The sequence below is a fragment of the Elephantulus edwardii genome, unplaced genomic scaffold (genome assembly GCF_000299155.1).
Source record: "Elephantulus edwardii isolate Elephantulus edwardi_28Jun2011 unplaced genomic scaffold, EleEdw1.0 scaffold00330, whole genome shotgun sequence".
In the NCBI taxonomy this organism is placed as follows: domain Eukaryota; kingdom Metazoa; phylum Chordata; class Mammalia; order Macroscelidea; family Macroscelididae; genus Elephantulus; species Elephantulus edwardii.
In genome coordinates, this window is record NW_006400080.1 from 1,055,854 (window position 1) to 1,078,334 (window position 22,481).

Sequence of the window (22,481 nt, forward strand, 5' to 3'; positions counted from 1 at the left end):
CTGTGGAGTCAGAGTCGACCCATAGCTGACCCTCCAGTGGGTTTTCAGAGGCAGTAAATTGCATGGGAGGAGAATACCCATCCTTCTCCTGGGGTGAAGTTGGTGGATTCAAATCTCTTGCCTTTGGGATTGCAGCACTGTTTCTTACCACTAGGACACAGGAGTTCCCTAATAGATGTGAGTAGAATATTTTAAATTTAAGTGTTCTTGGGATGTGTGTGTTTCCCCCCCTTTCTTTCCCTCCCTCCCTCTTTAAAAAAATCTGAATGAATGGTGAGAATTTGGGCATTATCTCATTTAGATCAATTCAGAAAAAAGATCCTCTTATGGTATATTTGTGTCTGCTGCCTGGGGGATGTGAACATCCTGAATCTTTGCCTTGATATTATCAATGGGGCCAGTACATGCAGCTATTATTTGCAGGGAAGCCTGGTAATGAGGTCTGTTTGGTTTCTATCATGCTCAGCCCCCTGCCAAAGTGCAAGCAGAGGCATAGCATCAACAAAAACAGCATGTGTGTTTTGAGGGACTTACCACTGGGGAATCCAATTGAATCTCTAACGTTTGGCACCAGATTATGTGACTCTACCTCTAATTACCTATTCCAGGGAGGTTAGGGGAAAGAGGCCCGGCATGAGGAAACGGATGCATAATAATTGTCTTGCAGGTTTGTTCACTGCTATTTGGTACAATATTAACATCCCTTTATGTTTTTGAACATTTGCCTGGTTGTGTTTTCTCAGCAGGGTGGATGGGGAAGCTGATGGGCTCTTGAAGTGCCTGGCTAGACTTGGGAGGTAGAAGCAGCTGTAAATGGGGACATTTGCTTGGCTCACTGGCTAATGAGTGAAGGATCGTCAAGAGTAATAACGTTCCAGCAGAATTTCCTTAATGATTGGCACAGTTCATTAATAGAAGAAAAACAAAAGGAGAGACACTCTTGGAAGGGGCAAAGAGGACCTCATCAAGGAGGAGGGGGCGATGCTGCAAAGGAATGTAGCTTTCACACAATTAGGTGTTTGAAGGAAGACCAGGCTGGACACAGCTGAGTAATCCTGGCTAATTGAAATTTGCATGGGTCAAAGACCAGAGGCCTTGCTGCCGCTGGATGACATCCGTTCTGGGATCCTGGAATAAGGAGTCGCCCATGTGTATCTCAGGTCAGTGAAAACTGGTGGCTCCCCAACAAAGAATAGCTTTCATGGGAGATTCCAAGCTGCCTTGTTCAAGCTGCTGCTTCTCATCAGTCACTATGATGATCTTGAGTTGACCAGGTGGATTAACATGTAATATGCCTATCTTCCCATTCTTCTCTGGAAGTAAAAACTACTGGGTCGTCATCTCTTCCATTGCATGCTGCGTCTGTAAGACATGTTTCTGAGATGCACAGGTTGGTCATTTAAAATCTAATGCCCGTTATTTTAGCTCCACGTTCCTTTAGTTCCTTTGGGTTCCAGGAATCTGACAAGATCAGAGTCTCTCTGTGTCACTCAGAGTTGCCTCAAGGCCCTGGGCTGTGTGGAGGTATTGCTTGGACTCCTGTTCAGGCACTGGAAGAGCTGCGCATCACTGCCTATCTATAGGAGAGTTCCTCCTTCTCCCCTCAAGGGCATTCCTCTTTCTCCTTCCTCCTCTCTGGACACTTTGCTTAATCTCTTCAACAAGTTCAGGCTTTATGAAAGACAGGAAGAACTGCAGCTCCAGCTTTTCCTTTCCAAATATCCTTAGGCAAGAAAATACAATGCTGGCTACTGACTGGAAATGGAAAGAGAAAAAAGCATAGGGAACACAAACACAAATTAAAAATTCAATACAGTATTCTGCTACATTTACTTCCAAACAGTGAAATTCTCCAAAGAAATGATGGAAGCAGATTTTGTGTTCCTTTAAGACAAATGATAACAACATTACACAGAGTATGGAGAAAGTTTGGAAGTCATTCACAGCTACTCTAGCAAGGCAGATAACAAATCCTTGGTTAAACTTTGTCTGGACTGTAACAATCTAACATTATGTGCTGATTTTTACTTCTCAAGGAGGATTAGGGCAACTGTGTGATTACTGAAGAATCTTTTGGGACTCTCAGTAATTCAAGAAAACCTAAGTTCCTGTAAAATCAAGCAAATCAAGGACATTGATTATGAAAAGCATAGATCTACCCATGTGTTTACATATGAAAGCTGGGCAATGAAAAAAACAGAATTGAAACATCTTAGTGCAATGTTATAAGGATGATGAAAGAAGAATTGATGCTTTTAAGTTGTAGTGTTGGAGAAGAGCTCTGGATATCCCATGGACTGCCAAAAAACAAATAGATATGTCTTGGGAAAAGTGAAGCCAGAGTGCTTCTTAGAGACAAGAATAGTAATACTTCATCTCAAATATACTGGGCATACCCCTAAGAGAGGCTATTCCTTGGAGAGAGATATCATGCTTGGAATGGTGGAGGGCCAATGAAAGAGAGGAAGACCCTCAATTAGATGGGTTGACACAGTGACTGCAGCAGTGGGCTCAAGTGTGCCAGAGATGATGAGGATGGCACAGGATAGGGCGGGGTTTAGATCTGTTGTTCATAGGGTCGTTATGAGTTGTACTCAACTTAATGGCACCTAAAAACAACAACAACAACAACAACAACAACAGTGCAATGATGGTAAAAAAAATATTGAATACATCATCCACTTCCAGAAGAGCAAGAACATCAGTCTTAGAAGAAATGAATCCAGAATGTTCCTTAGAAGTGATTTATTTACTTTGCATATATCATCAGGAAAGATCATTATTAAGAAAAGACAACTTCAGCAAGCAACAAATGCTGGCGAGGTTGTGGAGAAACTGGGACCCTTATTCACTGTTGGTGGAAGTGTAAAATGTGGCAACCATTGTGGAAAGTGGTGTGGGGCTTTCCTAAAAAGTTGCAAATAGAGATACCATTTGACCCAGGAATTCCACAACTGGGAATATACCCCAAAAAGACCATAACTGACATCCAAGCAGATATATGCACTCCCATGTTTATCGCAGCTTTGTTCACAATAGCAAGGAGTTAAAAACAACCCAGGTGCCCATGAACAAATGAATGGATAGAGAAGCTGTGGTATATTTACACAATGGAATACTATGCTGCATTGAAAAACAAGGAACTCATGCAATATTATTCAAAATGGGTGACCCTGGAGGACATTATGCTGAGTGAAGTATCTCAGTCACAAAAGGACAAATACTGCATGGTACCACTGTTGTAGAATGGGACTGATATCGGGGTTGGGGTAAGACTGAGAAAAACTGGATAAATTATGTATACTACATTGAAACAGATGAGAGAGAGAATAATTTAAAAGCAATATATGATAGGGTATTATGGTTATCACAAGAGTCCAGAATTAAGGTTGCATAGTGGAGTGTACTCGGGGCGGTGGGAGGGGTGCGGGGGGATTGTATACCAAAGAAAGAATTTTTCTTTTACTTTTCAAAGAAAGGAGCAAACTGGGGGGTGAGGCGGAGGGCTGGGCAGGGAGAAAAGTGCAACAATGAATGAGTGGAAATCCAAAATCTCTGTAAATGTTCATTAAAATTAATAAAATAAATTTTTTAAAAAGAAAAGACAACTTCATTCATAAAGTAGTTGTTATGTGCTTGTGACTCATAGTGACCTTATGCACAATAGCTCTGAACTCTGTCCTACTTTGAGCCAATCTCACTGTCAGAGACCCTTGCCTCCAGTACACTAGCTACCGTGTCAATCTATCTCCTCGAGAGTTTCCCTCTCTTGTGCTGACCCTCCATCATTCCAGTCATGATGCCCTTCTCCAAGGACCTGTCCTTCCAGCATCATGCTGAAAGTATGTGAGACGGAGCTTCAAAATCTTTGCCTCCAAGGAGCAACTTGGTTTCACCCTCTCCAGGACAAATCTGTTGGTTCTCTTGCCAGTCCATGGTATGTATACAATACTCTTCTCCAGCACCACAACTCAAAGGCAAGCAGACTTTAGAGAGACTAGAGAGTTAGTAAAAAATGAGGGAAAGCCTTCATGAGATGGCTCTACATACGGGCCACAACATTGGACTCAAACATATCAAAGATCAAAGAGAAGGTGCAGGAGAGGTCATTCAGCTGGTTGCACAGGAGTCAGAGCTAAATCAATGACAACCGACAGCTCTTGTATAGCTGTGTGACTGACCTTGAACATGCTCCTCAGTGTCAAGCACATTATGCTTGCAGGATTCCTTAGGTACCTTTCATCATCAAGTGCCTTCTTTGTGATTGCTCTTTCTTTCTCCCTGCTTTTGAAATAACTTCATGTTTATTATTATTACTATTATTATTATTATTTATATTTACTTAGCGACATTTCAGTGGTAGGATTCTCTCACCTTCCATGTAGAAACACTGGGTTTGATTCCAGACTAACACCACTACTCATTTGTCACTGGGGCCTTGCAAGTGACTGTGATGCTAAACAGCTTGCAGTAGAACTTCCAGACTTAGATGGACCAGGAAGAAAGGACTGGCTACCTACTCTCAAAAATCATCCATTGACATGACAATGATCCTATCCTGTTGTGCATGGGGATACCAGAAATAAGGTACTGATTCAATGTCAACTAACAACAGTTTGTAAGCCCTGATTTTAAATTTAAATTTAGTTAGGTGGAATGATTTCCTTATCTATCTAAATACAGAAAAGATGAGTTAAACTAAAATGAGAAGCTATTTTCAGGTTTGTTTATACTCTTCAAATACAGGGTTTTTTTCAGAAGACTTCTTAAGAGAAATGATTCTTCCCCTTTTCTCTGAAACTGACTAACCAAGGACGTGGCCTTACGGTGTTATAAAACTCTGAAATGAGGTTAAAAAATGTTTAGCAGATGGAAAGTAAGAGTACTATGTGAGAAATTCCTTATTGCCTTATTCTTGGATGTGATATGCAACAAGATGGACTTATTGTGAAAAAAATAATACAAGACTGAAATGTCACTGTGATTACACATATGCTCCTTGGTGGGTTAGAATAAATTAATGGCCATTAAACCTTAGACTGCTCTGGAAAATTAACTCAGGTCCAGCATGTTAGCTTTTCATGGGTCAAGGAAAATGCTCAGACTGGCATGGAGCCTCCGTGGCTTTCATGGAGAAGTTCTGTGACTTTGACACTGAGGAGCAATGCACATCTGGAATGAAATCAGACCTCGCCCTGTTCAGGCTTCTGCTCCCTGGCATTTCATTATTCTGACTTGGGTGTGACTCATGCAATAGGCTTATTTTTAGCAGTGGTCGGAACCGTTCATGATGAATAAATCAGGAATGCTGTTTATTTTTTTAAAATTAATTTTAATGAACGTTTACAGAGATTTTTGGGTTTCCACACATTCATTGTTGCCTTTTTCTCCCTGCCCACCCCTCCCCCTGTTCGCACTTCTCTTTGAAAAGTAAAAGAAAAATTATTTCATTGGTATAGAATCTGCCCCCCCCTCCGCCGCCCCCCGCCAGTACACTCCACTATGCAACCTTCATTCTGAACTCTTGTCATAACCATAATACCCAATCAAATATCACTTTTTAACAGTTCTCTTCCTCATCTGTTTCTATGCAGTATACATAATTTATCCAATTTTTCTCAGTCTCACCCCAACCCTGATGTCAGTCCCATTCCACAAAAGTGGCACCATGCAGTACCTGCCCTTTTGCCTTTTGTGACTGAGATATTTCACTCTTCCAGGTCATAATATCCTCTAGGGTCACCCATTTTGAATAATATTGCATGAGTTCCTTGTTTTTCCAATGCAGCATAGTATTCCATTGTGTGACTATACCACAGCTTCTCTATCCATTCGTTTGCTGATGGGCACTTAGGTTGTTTCCAGCTCCTTGCTATTGTGAACAAAGCCGCAATAAACATGGGTGTGCACATATCTGCCTGGGTGGCAGTTAAGGTTTCCTTAGGGTATATTCCTGGTAATGGAATTGCTGGGTTGAATGGTATTTCTAATTGCAACTTTTTGAGAGAGTACCATATAGGAATGCTGTTTAGTTTTTAATTACAGCTTGTGACTGGATTTCTTTTTCAAATCTTAAATGGACAGATTTGACACTTAGCGAACATATTCAGTTATATATGAAGAATAAGTAATGGTCCACTGAGTGAATGTACCATCATTTCTCAAGTCATTCAATTGTGGTTGAACATCAAGGCTGTTTCCATGTATGTTCTTGTGATGGTAAATAATGCTACTATGAACACTGGTGCACAAGTCAACTCAGTTCCATAAGCCAAATACTGTATAAAACCATTATTGTAGAATGAATATGAGGATCCATTGGAGGGGGGTGGAAACAGTGGAGTGAGGATAGGCTGGAGGGTTGTTAATTATAAAGTCACACAATTTGATGGGTGGGGGGTGGTGAAGAAAATGGGAAAGATTTGATGTGAAAAACAAAGTATTCTGAAAACTCACTGAAGGGTCAGCTAGAAGTCGGTTCTGATTCAATGGCATACTTACAAAAACTTATAATGAGAGCATCTGTGAGTTGGTTCTGACTTGACGGCACACAACAACAATTAAAGAAAGAGCAGGTTTGAGGGATGCTTTCTGTGAATTCCTGGCTTTGTACTTTGATACACTACTGAAATGTACTACTGTTTATGTCTTAGGTAGAACTTGGAATTGTAAAGTGTGAGAACTACAGTAGACCATAGGCATCATTGCTTCAACCTTCATTTAACAGAAGAGGAGCCTGACATTACAGAACTGACATCACATTCTCAAATTATTTACAAAGATTGGCTGAAACTCAGCCAGATTTTAAAAGAAATATATATAGCTTGGATGAAGGTTTAAAGAGCCATTTTTCTTGTCATTGAATGATTTATGTGTATTTTATTTTGTGACATTCGTTAAAACCCCCTCATTGTAACAGCTCTCTTGTTTCTGCCCTGGGCTTCCTGTTTCCTTCCTTCCTTCCTCCCTCCCTCCCTCCCTTCCTTCCTCCCTTTTTCCCCCTTCTTGTCTTATGAACTTTGCTTTGGGAGAAATGGTGACCTTATTGTACAGAGGAATATGCCCTCCTTTCTCTTATTATTCACTTTATAAACCTATAGGAGGAAGTCTAACCAGGGTGATCTTTAGAGCTAACGATGGCGAAACTCCTTTTCACATGCTTTGCACTTGTTTGTAGGGACCAGTCCTTGGAAAAAGGCATCATTCTGAGAAAGGTGAAGGGCCAGTGGGAGAGAAAGACCCTAAATAAGATGGGTTGATACAGTTATTGTGACAATGGGCTTGTTTTGATCATGAGGACGGCTCAGGCTAGGATGAATTTCAGATCTTCAGTGGTTCATAGGATTGCTATGAGTTATAGCCAACTTAAGGCACATAACCACCACCACCACAACAACAGGAACATATTGTTTGGCTGAACATTGATCCTTGAAGGTGGACTCACTAGGCTTACAGAATGTCGAAGGACAACATTTTCAGTGGTTACTTCACTCTCTCCCTGGGCAGGAAGTCTTGGGTTGGGGTTTTTTTTTTGATGATTTTGGATTTAGTTCTATGTTTTCTTCCCTCTCTGTCCATAAATCAGGCAACTAACTTTGTACTGACTTTTCCTTTGATGGTCTTTATACTTTCAGGTTTTACATTTAGGTCTTTGATCTATCTTCAGTTAGTTTTAATGTATGATGTGAAGTGTGGATTTGATTTCATTTTTCTGTAAAGGGATATCTGGTTTTTCCAACATTTGTTAAAGTGACTCTTGCTTTCTCAGGTAACAGTTTTTAGTCCTTTGTCAAAGATCAACTATGTAGAGGTGGATGGATTTACATCTGGATCCTCAGTTTGTTTCCATTGATGTATGCACCTGTCCCTGTACAAGTACCAGACTGTCCGACTAATACGGCTGTATAACAGGTTTTGGGATTGGGCACTGTGAAATCTACTTTGTTCTTCTTCTTCAGGAGTGCTTTGTTTATGTAGGATTCCTTTCCTTTCCATATGAAGGTAATGATTAAAAAAATGAAAAGAATGATGATAGATTCTTGGTCAAGACTACATGACATCTACAGATCACATTCAGTAATATTAATGTTCACATTAAGTCTTCCTTTCCATGAGCATCATATGTTTGTTTTTCCATTTATGTATGTCTCTTTTGGCTTTACACAGAAGTGTTTTGTAGTTTTCATAGTATAAGTCTTTTGTGTTTCTGTTTATGTTTATTCAAAAATATTTCATCTTTTGAGTACTAATTTTAATACCCAAAGATGGTATCCTTCTCCTGATTTTCTTTTCAGATCTTTTTTTTTGTTAATGTGAGAAATTAAACTGCTTTTTGGCATATTGATTAGGTACTTTGCTGAATCCTCCTATTAATTCCAATACTACCTTGTTGAGTCTATGATATTTTCTATGTATAGGATCATATCACCTGCAAAAACAGGTAATTTTATTTCTTCATCTATTTGGATGCCTTTCTCTCTTCCTTTCTTGCATTATTACTTTCTCTAAGATATCTAATGCAATGCTAAAAAGGAGTAGGGACAGAGTATCTTTTTCTGGTTCTTGTTTGCAAGAAGAATACTTTCTATTTCTTGCCATTGAGAATAATATAGATTGTTAATTTTGTGAATATAAGTTGTGTAAGCTTTGTGTATACCCTTAATTATTTTGAGTATAGGGACACTTTAGCAGTATTGGTGACTAGCTTTTCTTGTCATACTGTTGATAATAGGTTTCACTGGGTCAACCCTGACTCCCAGTGACCCTATATATAACAGATGTGCCATCTCAGAACCAACGTACTGTCTTTAAGTCTATTTTTGCAGTTCTTGTATTAACCCTTTCCTTGATGGTCTTTCTGTCTGTCACCGACCTTCTAGTTTGCCAAGCGAGGCTTTCTTTTCCTAGACTGGCCACTTCTGGTAACACAACTAAAGTATGTGAGGCCAAGTCCCACCATCTTTGCCTCTAAGGAGCATCCTGACTTCTTCCAAAATAAGTTTATTTGTTCTTTGGGCAGTTCATGGCTTATTCTTTGTCAACACTACAGTTCAAAGTCATCAATTCTTCTTTGGTCTTCCTTGTTCATTTGTCCTATTTTCACATGCATATGAAGCAATTGCAAATACTATGGCTTAAATCAGTCATGAAACTGACATTCTTGCTCTTTAGCACTCAGAAGAGGTTCTTAACAGCAGATTTCCCTGTGCAATGTGCCATTTGATTTCTTTAACACTGCCATGGACATTGATGTGGATCCACGTAAAATGAAATCCTGACAACATGAGTCATTTATTCATTTTTCATAATGTTGCTTGTTCAGTTGTGAGGATTTGCATTTTCATTATGTTGAGATGTAGTCCGTACTGAAGGTTATATATACTATTTGGTCTTCTTCAGTAAGTGCTTCAGTTCTCTTTCTTTTCCATGAATAAGGCTGTGCCATGTACATGACACAGGGTGTTTATGAGTCTTCTTCTACTCCTTCCAGTTACAGTGACTACATACTCAAGGCAGTTTTAATTAGGATATAGAGTTTCAAGTGGAAAAGTCTTTTATTAATGGCAATGGTCCCTGTGTACTTGCTTTGAAGGTGAAATCAAGCATCTTTTCATCCCTGGTGTGCTTTGTACTGCTCCCTTGTGCATTTTAGGTGGAATTTCTTCTGAGTTTTATCCTTAAGATTATCTCAGTTCTTATTCTTGTTTATCCTTTGCTTACTACTAACTTTTCATGCTTCCATGAATCATCTGTCCTAACCAAGTACAACTTCATCATAAAGAAGTTTGTCAGGAAATAAACTCTAAAAGGGGTCTTTAGAGACTGCTCTCAGTTTATTAAACAACTTTTATGCAAAAAAAGAGAAGAAATGCTGAAGGTAAAGAAATAAACAGAAGATTTCAAAGGGCAACTTGAGAGATACAGTACATTATTGTAGTGAAATGTGCATTAAAAAAAGTACAGTAGTTAGGAAATAAAAATGGAAGAACACATTTGATATTTCTCTAGCTGCAAGAACTGAAGAATAAATTTAAGCCTGGAGCCGCATCAACCACAATCTTGGATTTTCTTTGAGCATCTCTGATGTCTATTTGGTTGATAGTATCTATTGCAATCCATACATTTCTCCAGTAGGGGCCTTGGGATGTACTGTGCAGAGATACACACTCAAGTTCTCTAAGCATGATCAAATTCCAGAATCTTGGTGATAATTTATTATTTTTTTTTCAATTTAGTTTACTAGTTTTAATGAACATTTACAGAGATTTTAGATTTCCATTCATTCATTGGATAATTTATTATTTATTGCTTTCCTTCCTTTTATTTTCTTTCTCTTTTCTGCTTCTTTATGTATCTACTTAGTTCTCAATACACTAATTTTTAAGAATAATTTTAGTTTCACAGGAAAATTTAGGAGAAATGTCAGAGAATTTTAGTGTGCCACCTACCCCCCACCATTTATCACATTATTTAATTCTTGCATTAGTGTGGTTAATTTGTCACAATTAATAAACCAGTATTGCTACATTATTATTAATGATCAACTAGAGTCCATTGATTGACATTAGCGTTCACTTTTGGTGTATAATCTTATGGGTTTGACAAACGCATGATGCAGTGTGTTCACCATTACAGTCACATTGAATAGTTTCACTGTCTTCAAGAAATATCCTATGCCTCACATGCTCCCCTAATCTCTGACTTCCCCTATTTTTTAAAATTTCCTATAGTTTGTTTCTTCTAAAAGATTAAATAATTGTAATACATAATATTTAAACTTTTTGTTTAAGTTGTCCTTTTACATTTAGCAATGTGCATTCATGTTTCATGTTTTTCCATAGCTGAAGAGGTTATTTCTTTTTTCTCCCCCATTTTTTCTTTTTTTATGAATAGTATTCCATTGTATGAATTCACCATAGTAGTTTATCCGCTTATTTGCTGAAAGAAATCTTATTCATGCGTAAGTTTTGACAATTCTGAATAAAACTGCTATGAACTTTCATAAAACAGTTTTGTGTGACATAGGTTTCTGACCCCTTTGAGTAAATACCAAGAAGTGCAATTACTAGATAATCTGTTAAATTTAGCTATGTAAGAAATGATCACACTCTCTTCAGGAGTAGAAGTACCATTTTTGCATTCCCATTAGCATCACCATTTTTTTTATTATTATTATTACATTTTATTAATTTTAATGAACATTTACAGGGATTTTGGGTCTTCACTCCTTCACTGCTGCACCATTTTCTCTACCCTCCTCCCCAGTTTTTTCTTCTTCCCCCGCCATCCGAATGTCTGTTTTAATTGTCCAATTGCCACAGTGCTTGTCAAAGTCAGTTCTGATTAATCTCCTTTGTCAGTGTGTCCTTTGCCATTCCCTATCACTCCTCCCTGAGAGAGACTTCACCCTGAGTCATAAGGAAAAGGGGATGGCGTATTGTCTTAGCTACTTCCTGCTGAAAAGGGACGCTGTGGGTTTCAGGGTGAAGATCTTCTCTCACTACTCTAAAGGGCCCCTTTGGCAGTAGGAAACACATAGACTATTATGGAGATTGATTTTGGAATTTATATGCACTGTTATTAATTGTGCTTAGCTGTACATGTTCATATCCTTGAAGATGTATCATGGGGGGGTTGCAACCTAGAAGACATAAATTTAACTAACAAGTTATAAGTACATGAGTCAAAAATTATGGAAAAGTAAAAGAAAAGATTCTTTCATTGTTTTACAAACCCTCCCCCAGGTCCCCTCCACCATGGAGCCATCACCGAGCGTCACCATTCATGTAGCCTTATGTCATTGCCAGCGTTTGGTTTTGTCAAGTGTGATAAATAAGTCTCATGTTTAATTTTAATTCATTAGTTTTCTTTGAACTTGTTGCTAATACATTCTATACTTTCCAGGTTTATCAGTAAAATTTTATGCAAGAACATGCACACCAAGAATATATTTATTCTAACTTTTCCTTTTAGATATATTTTTCTACTTCCTTCTCCCCTTATCCCAATCATTCAAATGCCATCCTCATTTTTTAAAATTATTTAATATTGATTTACTTATAAAGTTTGTATACATTGTGTTTCACACTATTCTTCACTCACATTGTGTTTTATACATAAACTCTGGTGTGTCCACTTGCTGTACAGAGGTAACTTGTGGTTGCTGTGAAGCTGAACACTGTGACAATGATGTGTCAAATGCGATAATGGTTACCCCTGGTGGACAGTGCTTGGTGGCATTCCCCGGTTGAAACAAACTTGGAAGCAGGAGTGGCATACACTTCTGTAATAGCTTGCCTCTGGAAACCCTATGAACCTGGACAAAGGATGAAAGTCATGCAAGTGTCGAGGACTATCGTTCATAGGGTCGCTATGAGTCGCCTACGACTCAACGGCACTTAACAACAACAACCCCATTCATTATGTTTGTTTGGGTTTTTTTTTTGCAGAACACTCTTTTAATTGTAATTAACTACATTTTCATATCTTCACAGTGATATAAAACACAGTCACTTATAGAACTGGCTCCGATTACTTAAATACCAGATACATTTTAGTCTTCTACATAAGTGTTTGGAAGTTACTTATGTTTATATGAAATGAAGTTATTAATACTTTTCTACAGCAGTAACTGCACACTAGAAAGGCCAAGAAAAACACAAATCAAGGAATGGAGTCTTCCCAAAGTTGCAGTGTGAAAAGACTATAAACAGTTGATTCCATACACATGAATGAGTTTCTTTGCTATAGGAAATCCAAGTGGAATAAGAAATGGAGATGTAGTGAGCGCCGCATCCCCTGCCTGCTGCCGTGGCTGCCTACCAGCTCGTGCTCATCTGCCATGGCGAGAGCGCCTGGAACCTGGAGAACCGCTTCAGCGGCTGGTACAACACCGACCTGAGCCCGGCGGAGCACGACGAGGCCAAGTGCGGTGGACAAGCGCTGCGAGATGCTGGCTATGAGTTTGACATCTGCTTCACCTCAGTGCAGAAGAGAGCGATCCGGACGCTCTGGACAGTACTGGACGCCATTGACCAGATGTGGCTGCCAGTAGTGAGGACTTGGCGCCTCAATGAGCAGCATTATGGAGGTCTGACTGGCCTCAATAAAGCAGAAACTGCTGCCAAGCATGGTGAGGCCCAGGTAAAGATCTGGAGGCGCTCCTATGACGTCCCACCACCACCGATGGAGCCTGACCACCCCTTCTACAGCAACATCAGTAAGGATCGCAGGTATGCAGACCTGACTGAAGATCAGTTGCCCTCCTGTGAGAGTCTGAAGGACACTATTGCCAGAGCCCTGCCCTTTTGGAATGAAGAAATAGTTCCTCAGATCAAGGAGGGGAAGCAAGTACTGATTGCAGCCCATGGCAACAGTCTTCGGGGCATTGTCAAACATCTGGTGGGTCTCTCCGAGGAGGCCATCATGGAGCTGAACCTGCCCACTGGAATTCCTATTGTCTATGAACTGGACAAGAACTTGAAGCCCATCAAGCCCATGCAGTTCCTGGGAGATGAAGAGATGGTTCGCAAAGCCATGGAAGCTGTGGCTGCTCAGGGCAAGGCCAAGAAGTGAAGCCAAGCAGGCAGACTGCTGTCCTGAGGCGCACCCTCCCTGCCCGTCCTGTTCCCCTGCACTGCTCCCCTGCACATGTTACACTGACCACATCTGTAGGCATCTTTAGTTGTAGCTGCAGATGGGGGGCCGGTGGCTCCCATTTTAGCCATTTTGTCTCCTGCACACTCTCTTTCTAGTCTAGTCAGAATGGCACCTCTGGGCCATGGTCCTCAGTCCAGGGCATAGGGAAGACTTCTCATCCATGAGAGGTAGGGACTCCAGGGTTTTTGCTAGTGGTTTGTTTACTAAGGACCTGTCTGAGTAGGAGATAGGGAGGAGCCATGCCAGGTATGACCAATAAGGGGAAGCAGGAGAGCCTAGTCCTGTCGCCAGGAGCCAGTGTCCTGTCCTGTCCAGTTCTGTAGTAAGGGTACTCTAGCTGTTGCAGTGGAGGATGACTGTAATCCACATGCTGATGAAAACAGTCTTTCTTCCCTCACCCCAGAGGAGCTGGCTCCAGAAGGTTGGGATCAAGCCTGAATGTTTACGTGCTGCATTTTCTTTTACAAAAGAAAAAAATACATAAAAGACAAAACACCTTCTAGGGTTTCTGGTGGCAGTTTGAATACCACGTGAGAAAATAAGCCATTCCTCACCCCGTGGGGGAAAAGGCTCCTTGACTTCTTAGGGCTTGGAGTCCACCCTGCTGTGTATTTAAGAATCCGTCCCCTGCCTTACTGTTTACGGCAGTGAGATGCCTATAGACCATGTCCAAATGTGTCTCCACTGTGTTTTCTGAACCATGTTCCAGTTGCTGGGCCATTGCCACTGGGGCTCAGAACCCAGTTTGAACATAACTATACTCTTTTTTTCCAGATCAGTATAATAAAGGAGTGCTGTGCAATAAAAAAAAGAAGAAATTGAGATGTGTAAAAAGGTTTCTTGAGGGGGAGAAGGATGACACCCTGTGAGCATTTAGTTTTCTGCCCTTTCTGCTGCATCACATTCTTCTCCTGCACTGTCTGGTGTTCATAATGTTAAGTTGTCCCTAAGGAACTGCATGATGAGGGTGCTGTCTTTGAATCTTCATTCAGTGTATCAAGTTCTGCAACGGCCTCATCAAAAGTGTATAGGCAAGCTCTGAGTTATTAAGGATCTCATAGTAAAGTACAGAGAAGTTGAGAGCCAGGCCCAGGCGGATAGAATGTGTGGGTTGCATCTCCTTTTTGCTTATATCAAATGCCTCTTGGTAAGCTCCTTGGCAATTATCTATCATTTGTTTTCGATCATCACCGCATGCTACTTAAGCAAGGTACTGGAAATAATCTCCCTTCATTTTCAGATCGAATGCCTTACTCTCTGGATTAGTTGCATTGGCTATTAAATACTTATCCAATAATTCCAGGACGGTGGCGCAGATGGATCTCAGCCCAGACTCCACTTTCTCCCGATAGTCCTTAATCACCTGCAACTTCTTGTCGGAGGTGTCGGTTTTCTGCTTGATGCTCGAGATGACCCTCCAGGCGGACTGGCGGTCCCCCGACCACGTCCTTATAGGCCACCGACAGCAGGTTGCGCTGCTCGTTGGACAGCTCGGGCCCCCCCTGCTCCGTCATGGCCTTCATGCAGGTGGCCATGTTGTCGTAGCGCTCAGACTTCTCTGTCACCTTCGCTTTCTGGATCAACTCTGTCTTCTCCACGATGGGCTGGCGGCGTGCGGAGATGGGGGAGGAGTGGGTCTGCAGGGGCCATGGTGCTCCGGGACGGGGATGGGCGGGAGAGGCGGCCCATTATGTTTTATAAAATTAATCACTATAGGACTGTTCTCACCATTACCCTGTCTTTCTAGATTCCTGCTGGATCTTTCTTATCTCATTTACTGCCCCCCAAATTGTGAAACTCTGTGATTCCACCACTACCCATTCTCACCCCTCATCCTTTCCCTCTTTGGATTCCTACACATATTTTACTAGTTATCCTTCTATTTTTAAAATAATGGTCTTACTCAGTGTTTGTCATTTTTTTTTTAAAAAAAACATTACTTTTACTTATTTACAAAGTTTGAAAACATTGTTTTTCACAAAACATCCTTCCCATTTCCTTCACCTTACCCAGTATTTGTCCTTATGATACTGAGTTAGTTCACTCAGCTTACTGTTCTCCAGTCTCTCTCAAATTATGTAGTATTTTTCTTAATCACTGCTCTTAGTGCTACATAGTATTCCATTATGTGAATGTATCACAATTTCTCAATCCATTTAGTTGAGTGTGAACATTTGAGCTATTTCTATGTTCTTGTGATGGTGAATAACTCTGCTATAAACATTGATGTAAAGTTTCTGGTTGTGTCCCAGTTTTAATTTCTTTGGGGTATATTCCTCATAGTAGAATAGCTGGGTCATAGAAAGTTCCTATATTCAGCTTTGTTTTTTAAATAAAACAGGTTGGCTAACCTTATTGTCTCTGACAAATCTACTCCCATTACCCCAGTCACTGAATTCATGGTGCCCCTGTCCAAGAACTGGTCACTCCTTGCAACATGCCCAAAGTATGTCAGCCAAAGCTTTAGAATCCTTACCTCCAAGGAGGAGCCTGGTTTAACCCTCTCTAGAATAAAACTATTTATTCTAAAGAGCAATGATGTCAGTCTAAAGACTAAGGTGTGCCTGATCTAAGCCATGGTCTTCTCAGTTTGCTATGTATTTGAGAATTGGACAATGATTAAGGATGACAGAAGAGGAACTGATGCCTTTGACTTGTGGTCCTGGACAAGAGTATTGAACATACCATAGAGTATTAAGAGAAAAAACAGGTCTGTCCTGTAGAAGGTGAAACTAGAGTGCTCTTTGGAAGTAAGGATGGTGAAATTCTGTCTCACACACTGTGGGCATGTTATCAGGAAAAATCAGCCCTTGAAGAAGGACATAATTCTCAGAAAGGTAGAAAGTCAGTGCAAGAGAGAAAGACACCTGAATGAGATCGATTAGCATAATGAGATGGATTGGCATAGTGACTGACAATGGGGCGGGTGAGTTAGAGATGGTGAGTTTGACTCAGGATAGGGCAAAGTCCAGAGCTATTGTTCATAGGTTCGTTATGCGTGGTATTCTTCTCCAAAGCACATAACAACTATATAGAAAAAAGATGGGCAATCTCTGCCCATGAGATTTACTGCCTCTGAAAACTCTCTGAAGGGTCAATTATGACTCGATGGTACACAGCAACAAGAAGTGGCTTCAAGGAAGAAAGATGGGTAATCTTCCCCTTGTACAATTTACAGTTTCTGGCAAACCACTGGGGAGTCAGCTGGGGGTTGGTGCAGCTCAATGAAGTTATATTCATGCATCACTCTTTGTGGTAGGAGTACAGGGTGAATAAGACATATTATCCCAACTTATTTTACTTTCAGGAAGGGAAAAAAGCCAATGAGTCTATCAATGAAATAAAAGGGGGGGGGAATAATGAAGGCAATTATAAAGAAAGGTATGCCTTGTGGAAATTTTGGATGCAATTCCTAAAAGGTATGAAACATTTAGAATAGGCAGGTGTACAAGGACCAAAGTTTACTAAGTGGTTCTCTGAACAGGATGGAATCAGAAATGAAAGCTCCCTGCTTAGAGGACATTGAACTTCTTGGAAGGGTGATGAGAACATCTGTAAGTGGATAATCCTGATGATTGGCCAAAACCACCATGAACAAAACTAATGCCACGGAGTGGTATGTGAACAACATTAACATGGGAAACATTGTCACACTTTAAAAACAGATAAGTGGGATTTTTAAAATCTTGAGAGTAAAATAGTATTTTTTATGGATTATCCTGGACAAAGCTGTCACTTGTCAGTTTGTTGTACTGCAGGAGCCAGTGTGTTACTGTGATAGTGGAAGCTGAGTATCTGCAGTTTCAGGGGGAGATTCCAGACTAACATAGAGTAGGAAGAAAGGGCTAGAGAAAGCCTTTCAAAAATTAACATGTGAAACCCCTATGAATTCTAAGACGACATTATTTGATTTGCTTGCTTGGGCATGTTATCAGGGGGTCCATCTCTGGAGTGGGGCATCGTGTTTGATGAAGCAGAGACTCGTAGTGAGATGAGTCAACATACCGGCCAGGAGAATGGACTTATAGACCCTGGTATGATTGTGGTTGATACAGGGCCGGACAATGCTCCCTTCTCTACCTCAGATTTTAACAGAGTTGGAGTTGGGGCCAATAACTACTATCTTTATCTCATTTTAAAAGAAATTCATTCATCTAAAACCCCACTGCATGCTGAGTGCCTTGCAGGCAGTTTGCATGTAGAAAAAAACAACCCCAAAACAAAAACAAAACAAATTGGCTTAGAATTGCACTTTTAGAGCACAACATTTTCCAAGTTTTGGCACTGCCTATACTTTTATGAATGGCAAAATGTGGAGTTGAATTAGTACCAGATTTCTCTTGTTGGGGACAATCTCTCCCTTAAAAGCCTTTGACGTTATGGTCACAATGCTGAGTTCAACATGTTTGTAGCACTATGGCCTTGGGAAAGACACTTTAATGGCTTTGTATGCATGCATGCTTGTCTCTCTATAGCGCGCGCTCTCTCTCTGTTTCTCTCTCTCTTTTATGTGTAAAATGAATGGAATGGTTCTTTCCGGCTCATCTGGAATAGCAATGTACTGCCCCATCTGGAATATGATCAGAAACACTTCAGTTATATTCACTTCAGGAGAACCCCAAAGGGCGAATTAGGGTGGGTGGGGGAAACTAATGAAGTAGAGTTGAGAAATGGTTTTTGCTTCTTGCTGTGTCAGCAATTAGGTATGTGCCCTTTTTCTCATTTGCAAAGGGGGTCAGTTAGACCTGACCTGCTCACTTCCCTTGCTCACGGAAAGGATCAAAGGAAGCAATAAATAAAATGTCAAAAGGTTGACTCCAATTTAAGGACCTTTTTTCCTAGTGATTGCTACATCAGGCATCAGATTCATCTGGAAGGGGTATTTCTCACCTCCTCCCGGACTCCATGTTTGGGGAGAAGATTGAAGCTACCAACATTGATTTAATATCCATCTTTTATTTTTTCCCCTCTTTTTTTCCATTGGTTTGTTTATAAAGTTTGTATACATTGTGTTTCACACTATGCTTCATTCATACCATTTCGTACAATCATTCTCATGCGTTATGTTTTATAAAATTAATCACCATTACACCTTACCTGTCATTACCCTGCCTTTTCACTTGAATCCTTCCCATTTCATTCCCCACCTCCCTTCACTCACCAAATTGTGCAACCCTGTGGTTTCACCCCTACCTCTCCTCACTCCTCCACTCCCACCCCTTACTCCTTTGGGTTCCCATACATGTTTTACTAGTTATCCTATTTTTTCCATCTTGAGGGCACCTTCTGCCCTTCCTGGCCTGCCCAGTGACAGGTCCTTCACTCGTGAACCATGCCATGGATTGCAATGAAGAAGCCCCAGGTCATTCTCTGAGCTGACTGCCAACAGCAGGCCTGGACCAGTGTTTTCAAAATCTGGTTGATCAGTCAGTCCCCAGAGCAGCCATCATAGCAGCAGTAGTAGCAGCAGCAGCAGCAGCCACCACCTCTGAGGAGGACTTGTTGCACATGCAGAATCTCAGCCTCTAGCCCTGACTTGCTGAATCAGAGGGTTGAGGTGTTCTGATGGTGACCTGTGTTGTAACAAATCCTTCTCCAAAAGACCTTGGCCCATGGTCACAGGCCAACACTGGTTAAACATTACTAATATGCATCACCCAGCTTGAATTTTGTGTCTTTTATGTTGGTGTGACGGTGGAAATTATTCCATTGGTGTTTCATGTACGAGCAGGTGAACGTGTTTTGGTGGAATTCTCAGACTATGTATGATAGCCTAGGAAGAAAGGCCTGGCGATTCACTACACTACACTAGTCAATGAAATCCTTACAGGTGGCAACTGGACATTGTTTGATAAAATACTGCAAGATGAGCTTTCTAGGTTGTAAGTCATTCAAATCACATAGGGTTTCCAGCATAACAACAGTCAGAATGATGGCACACGGCCCGGCCATGGTTTGTTATGCTGTGTAAAGGAGACCTAAAAGTCAGAGCCAACGCCACAGAGACGAGCAGCAACAATACGCATTTTGACATTTTATTCCTTCAAACTCCGTGGTGATGCTGATACCTCTGTGCCATCGACTGCACTGTGAGGACGAACTAGGACCACATCTGCCACGACCTTAGTGGTGACATGTACACAGTGCCCTTTCCAGTCTCTCTAGCTTATAAAGGAGATACTGGGTCAGAGCTTCCCTCCAACTCCTTCCCAGGCTCAGCTTTGATACTATGAATGATTTTAGGACCTGTTTCACCTAGAATTCTTGGAGATTTGGGGAACCCCTGTGTGTATGCCATGGAGGTAGGATAGCTAAAAAGAAGCAGTTGGATCTGAAGGAAGGAAGTGGTTCCCTCAGCTTGTCAGTCAGACAGAGAATGTCTGTCCTTCCACAGGAGTAAGACTGGGACACTAAGAGGTGGGCAGGCTGGGAACTTAGTCCCCAGCATCTGAATCCAAAGCCCTGTAAGTTCCACGCCAGAGATGGAGAAGTTTGATGATGTGTCTGTCCTTTGATGTCCTACTTCCTGAACTATAGATGATGCTTCTTAGGCTTAATCAAGATGCGTGAGAATATTCTGTGGGTTCAGAGTCTAATGTTGGTCTCAGAAATGACACATGTTTAAGATGAAAAAATAGTTGCCCTTTTCTATCCCTCTGTGTTCCACCCTTTTTCATAGAACTCGCAGCTCCTGACACCTGATGGCTTTGGCTTTTTCTTGCCTCCAGCAGCTGCTGTGGAACACCTTCAACTCATGGTACCCTGCTGGGTGTCACATTAGAATCATATTCCTTAGGCTTCTCAGTGACTGACATTTTGGAAGAAGATTGCCAGGCCTTTCTTCTTGTTGCTGTTAGATGTTTTTGAGTCAGCTATGACTCAGCAACACTAACACACTGGCATTTCATCCTATCCTACGCAGTCTTCACCATCTATGCCATGCTCAAGCCCATTTTTTAAAGTCACATTTTAATCCATATATTAAGGATTTTTTTTTCTGACCATCTACTTTTCACAGCATGAAGCCTTTTTCCAAGGACTGACCCTCTTCATAACAAGCCCCAAATACGTGAGACCAAGTTTCATCATTCTTGCCCCTTAAGCTACACTTTGGTTGCACTTCTTAGGCACTGCCAACCTTTCAGTTAGCAGTGAAGCACATAAACTGTTTGTACCATCAAGGGGGGGTTTTGCATATGTCACAGCTTGGCTTGATTTCCAGGCATTTTCAAAGTGCCCAAGATGACACACTCAATCTCCAGGTGCTCACCGCCACCACCAAACGTCCAAACCTAAACTCTGCACTGTCAGTTTGAATTCTTCTTTCCTGAGGACTTAGAGCTACTGTGCATCTCTCCCATTTCCTGGTGAAGCTGTTTCAAAACCTCACAGATGTGGAGACAGCTGTGTAACCCACAGCTGCTGTCAGCACAGCCCCAGTCAACAGTATGGGACATGGAGTGCGCTGTTAGTGTCAATATTTACTTAGAACTGTGGGAAGTGAGGGAGAGGCAAATGGTGGGCAGGAGAAATGTAGTCTGAAAAAAAAAAGATAATGGACACATTCCAGCCTCTGCACTGCTTGCACAGTGCCTTGCTCAGCTTAGTTTGGGACTTGGTACCTATTTTGCTGAGTTCAAATCTATGGTTATAAATACATTTCAAAACTTGTACTAAAGTTCTTTCTGGATTCTTTGCATTTTCATTAGTTATTATCTTTATTATACAAGTCTATATTTCTTGGAGAAAATGTGTTAAAATCACCTATAATCTCCTGGATATAACTAGGTTATAATGAGATTTTTTTTCCCCTCCTATGATTCCTTCCACAGATGTAGTCAATCTAAGTCCTGTGTGGTTCATAAGGTGAGGTTTATGTGTAAAGTCATCTTTTTATGCTTTTTAAAAAAGTATTTGTGATGAAGAAATCATTGAAAGTACAAAATTCTGTGTCTGGCTTTTTTTCTGTCACATAGATGGTACTTTCCAACTACCATTTATTTCTTCTTCATTGTTTCTAACTTTTGCATTCCAGTTGGTAAAAATCTTCAATCTTTAAAGTTTTTTGGCTTTAGTTGTTGGTGCATATATTTGACTAATAGTTGTATTAGCAGGATTTTCTTGTATGCATATGGATACTATCCAACAGCATTGCACTTTAGAATAGATCTTGATATTGTCTTTTTTAAAAAAAAATTATTAATGCAATGCCATTACTCTTCAACTTTTTATTCCTGGCATAATAGATCCTGTGAGTATCAAAGTGGTCTGTGTCACTTCACCTCAGTTCATTAATGCCTAGAATGTCAATCTTCATGCGTTCCATTTAATTTCTGACAACGTCCAGATCATCAATTACTCATGTGCAGATTCAAATTGAAGCTGAAGAAAATGAAAACAAGTCCACAAGAATCAAAATATGACCTTGAGTCTAACACATCTGAATTTAAAAATAATTTCCAGAAGAGGTTTGAGCATAGTGACTCTTCTAAGTGACTGAAGAGTTAGAGATGACATCAACGATGTCATCACAAAGAGAGCAAAAGGTCATCACAAAGACAGAGGAGAAAGAAAAGACCAAAATCTATGATAGAAGAGACTAAAAAGTGCATTAGAACAATGAGAAGCCAAAATAAAGAGGAGAGATGCAGAAGTAAGAGCTGAACAGAAGATTTCAAAGGGCAGCTCAAAAAGACATAGCCCAGGCAACGCAGCGCGACGGGCATCTGCCAGGACAAATGGCACAAACGCTGCAAGACCAAAGGTAAGAGAAAGCCCTACCACAATAAGCAGAAGATGAGCTGGGATGCCAGGCTGCCAAC

The 22,481-nt window shown here is 40.8% G+C and overlaps 1 protein-coding gene and 1 pseudogene across 1 annotated transcript; one reads left to right on the forward strand and one right to left on the reverse strand.

Annotated features, from left to right (window-relative positions):
* The first annotated feature begins 633 nt into the window (after positions 1-633).
* Positions 634-13,575, forward strand: LOC102860364 (phosphoglycerate mutase 1-like). The gene is made up of 2 exons (XM_006901554.1): positions 634-667; positions 12,788-13,575. The coding sequence occupies exons 1-2, from the start codon at positions 634-636 to the stop codon at positions 13,573-13,575; spliced, it is 822 nt and encodes a 273-aa protein (XP_006901616.1).
* Positions 13,576-14,532: 957 nt separating this feature from the next.
* On the reverse strand, positions 14,533-15,251 carry LOC102857121 (annotated as a pseudogene).
* Between the last annotated feature and the right edge of the window lie 7,230 nt (positions 15,252-22,481).

What these genes read in the sequence shown, in the direction of transcription:
- LOC102860364 (XM_006901554.1), top strand. Translation starts at nt 634, where the DNA reads ATGAGGAAACGGATGCATAATAATTGTCTTGCAG. An exon ending in GCATAATAATTGTCTTGCAG is followed by an intron (nt 668 to 12,787) that starts GTTTGTTCACTG and finishes AGATGTAGTGAG; the next exon opens with CGCCGCATCCCCTGCCTGCT.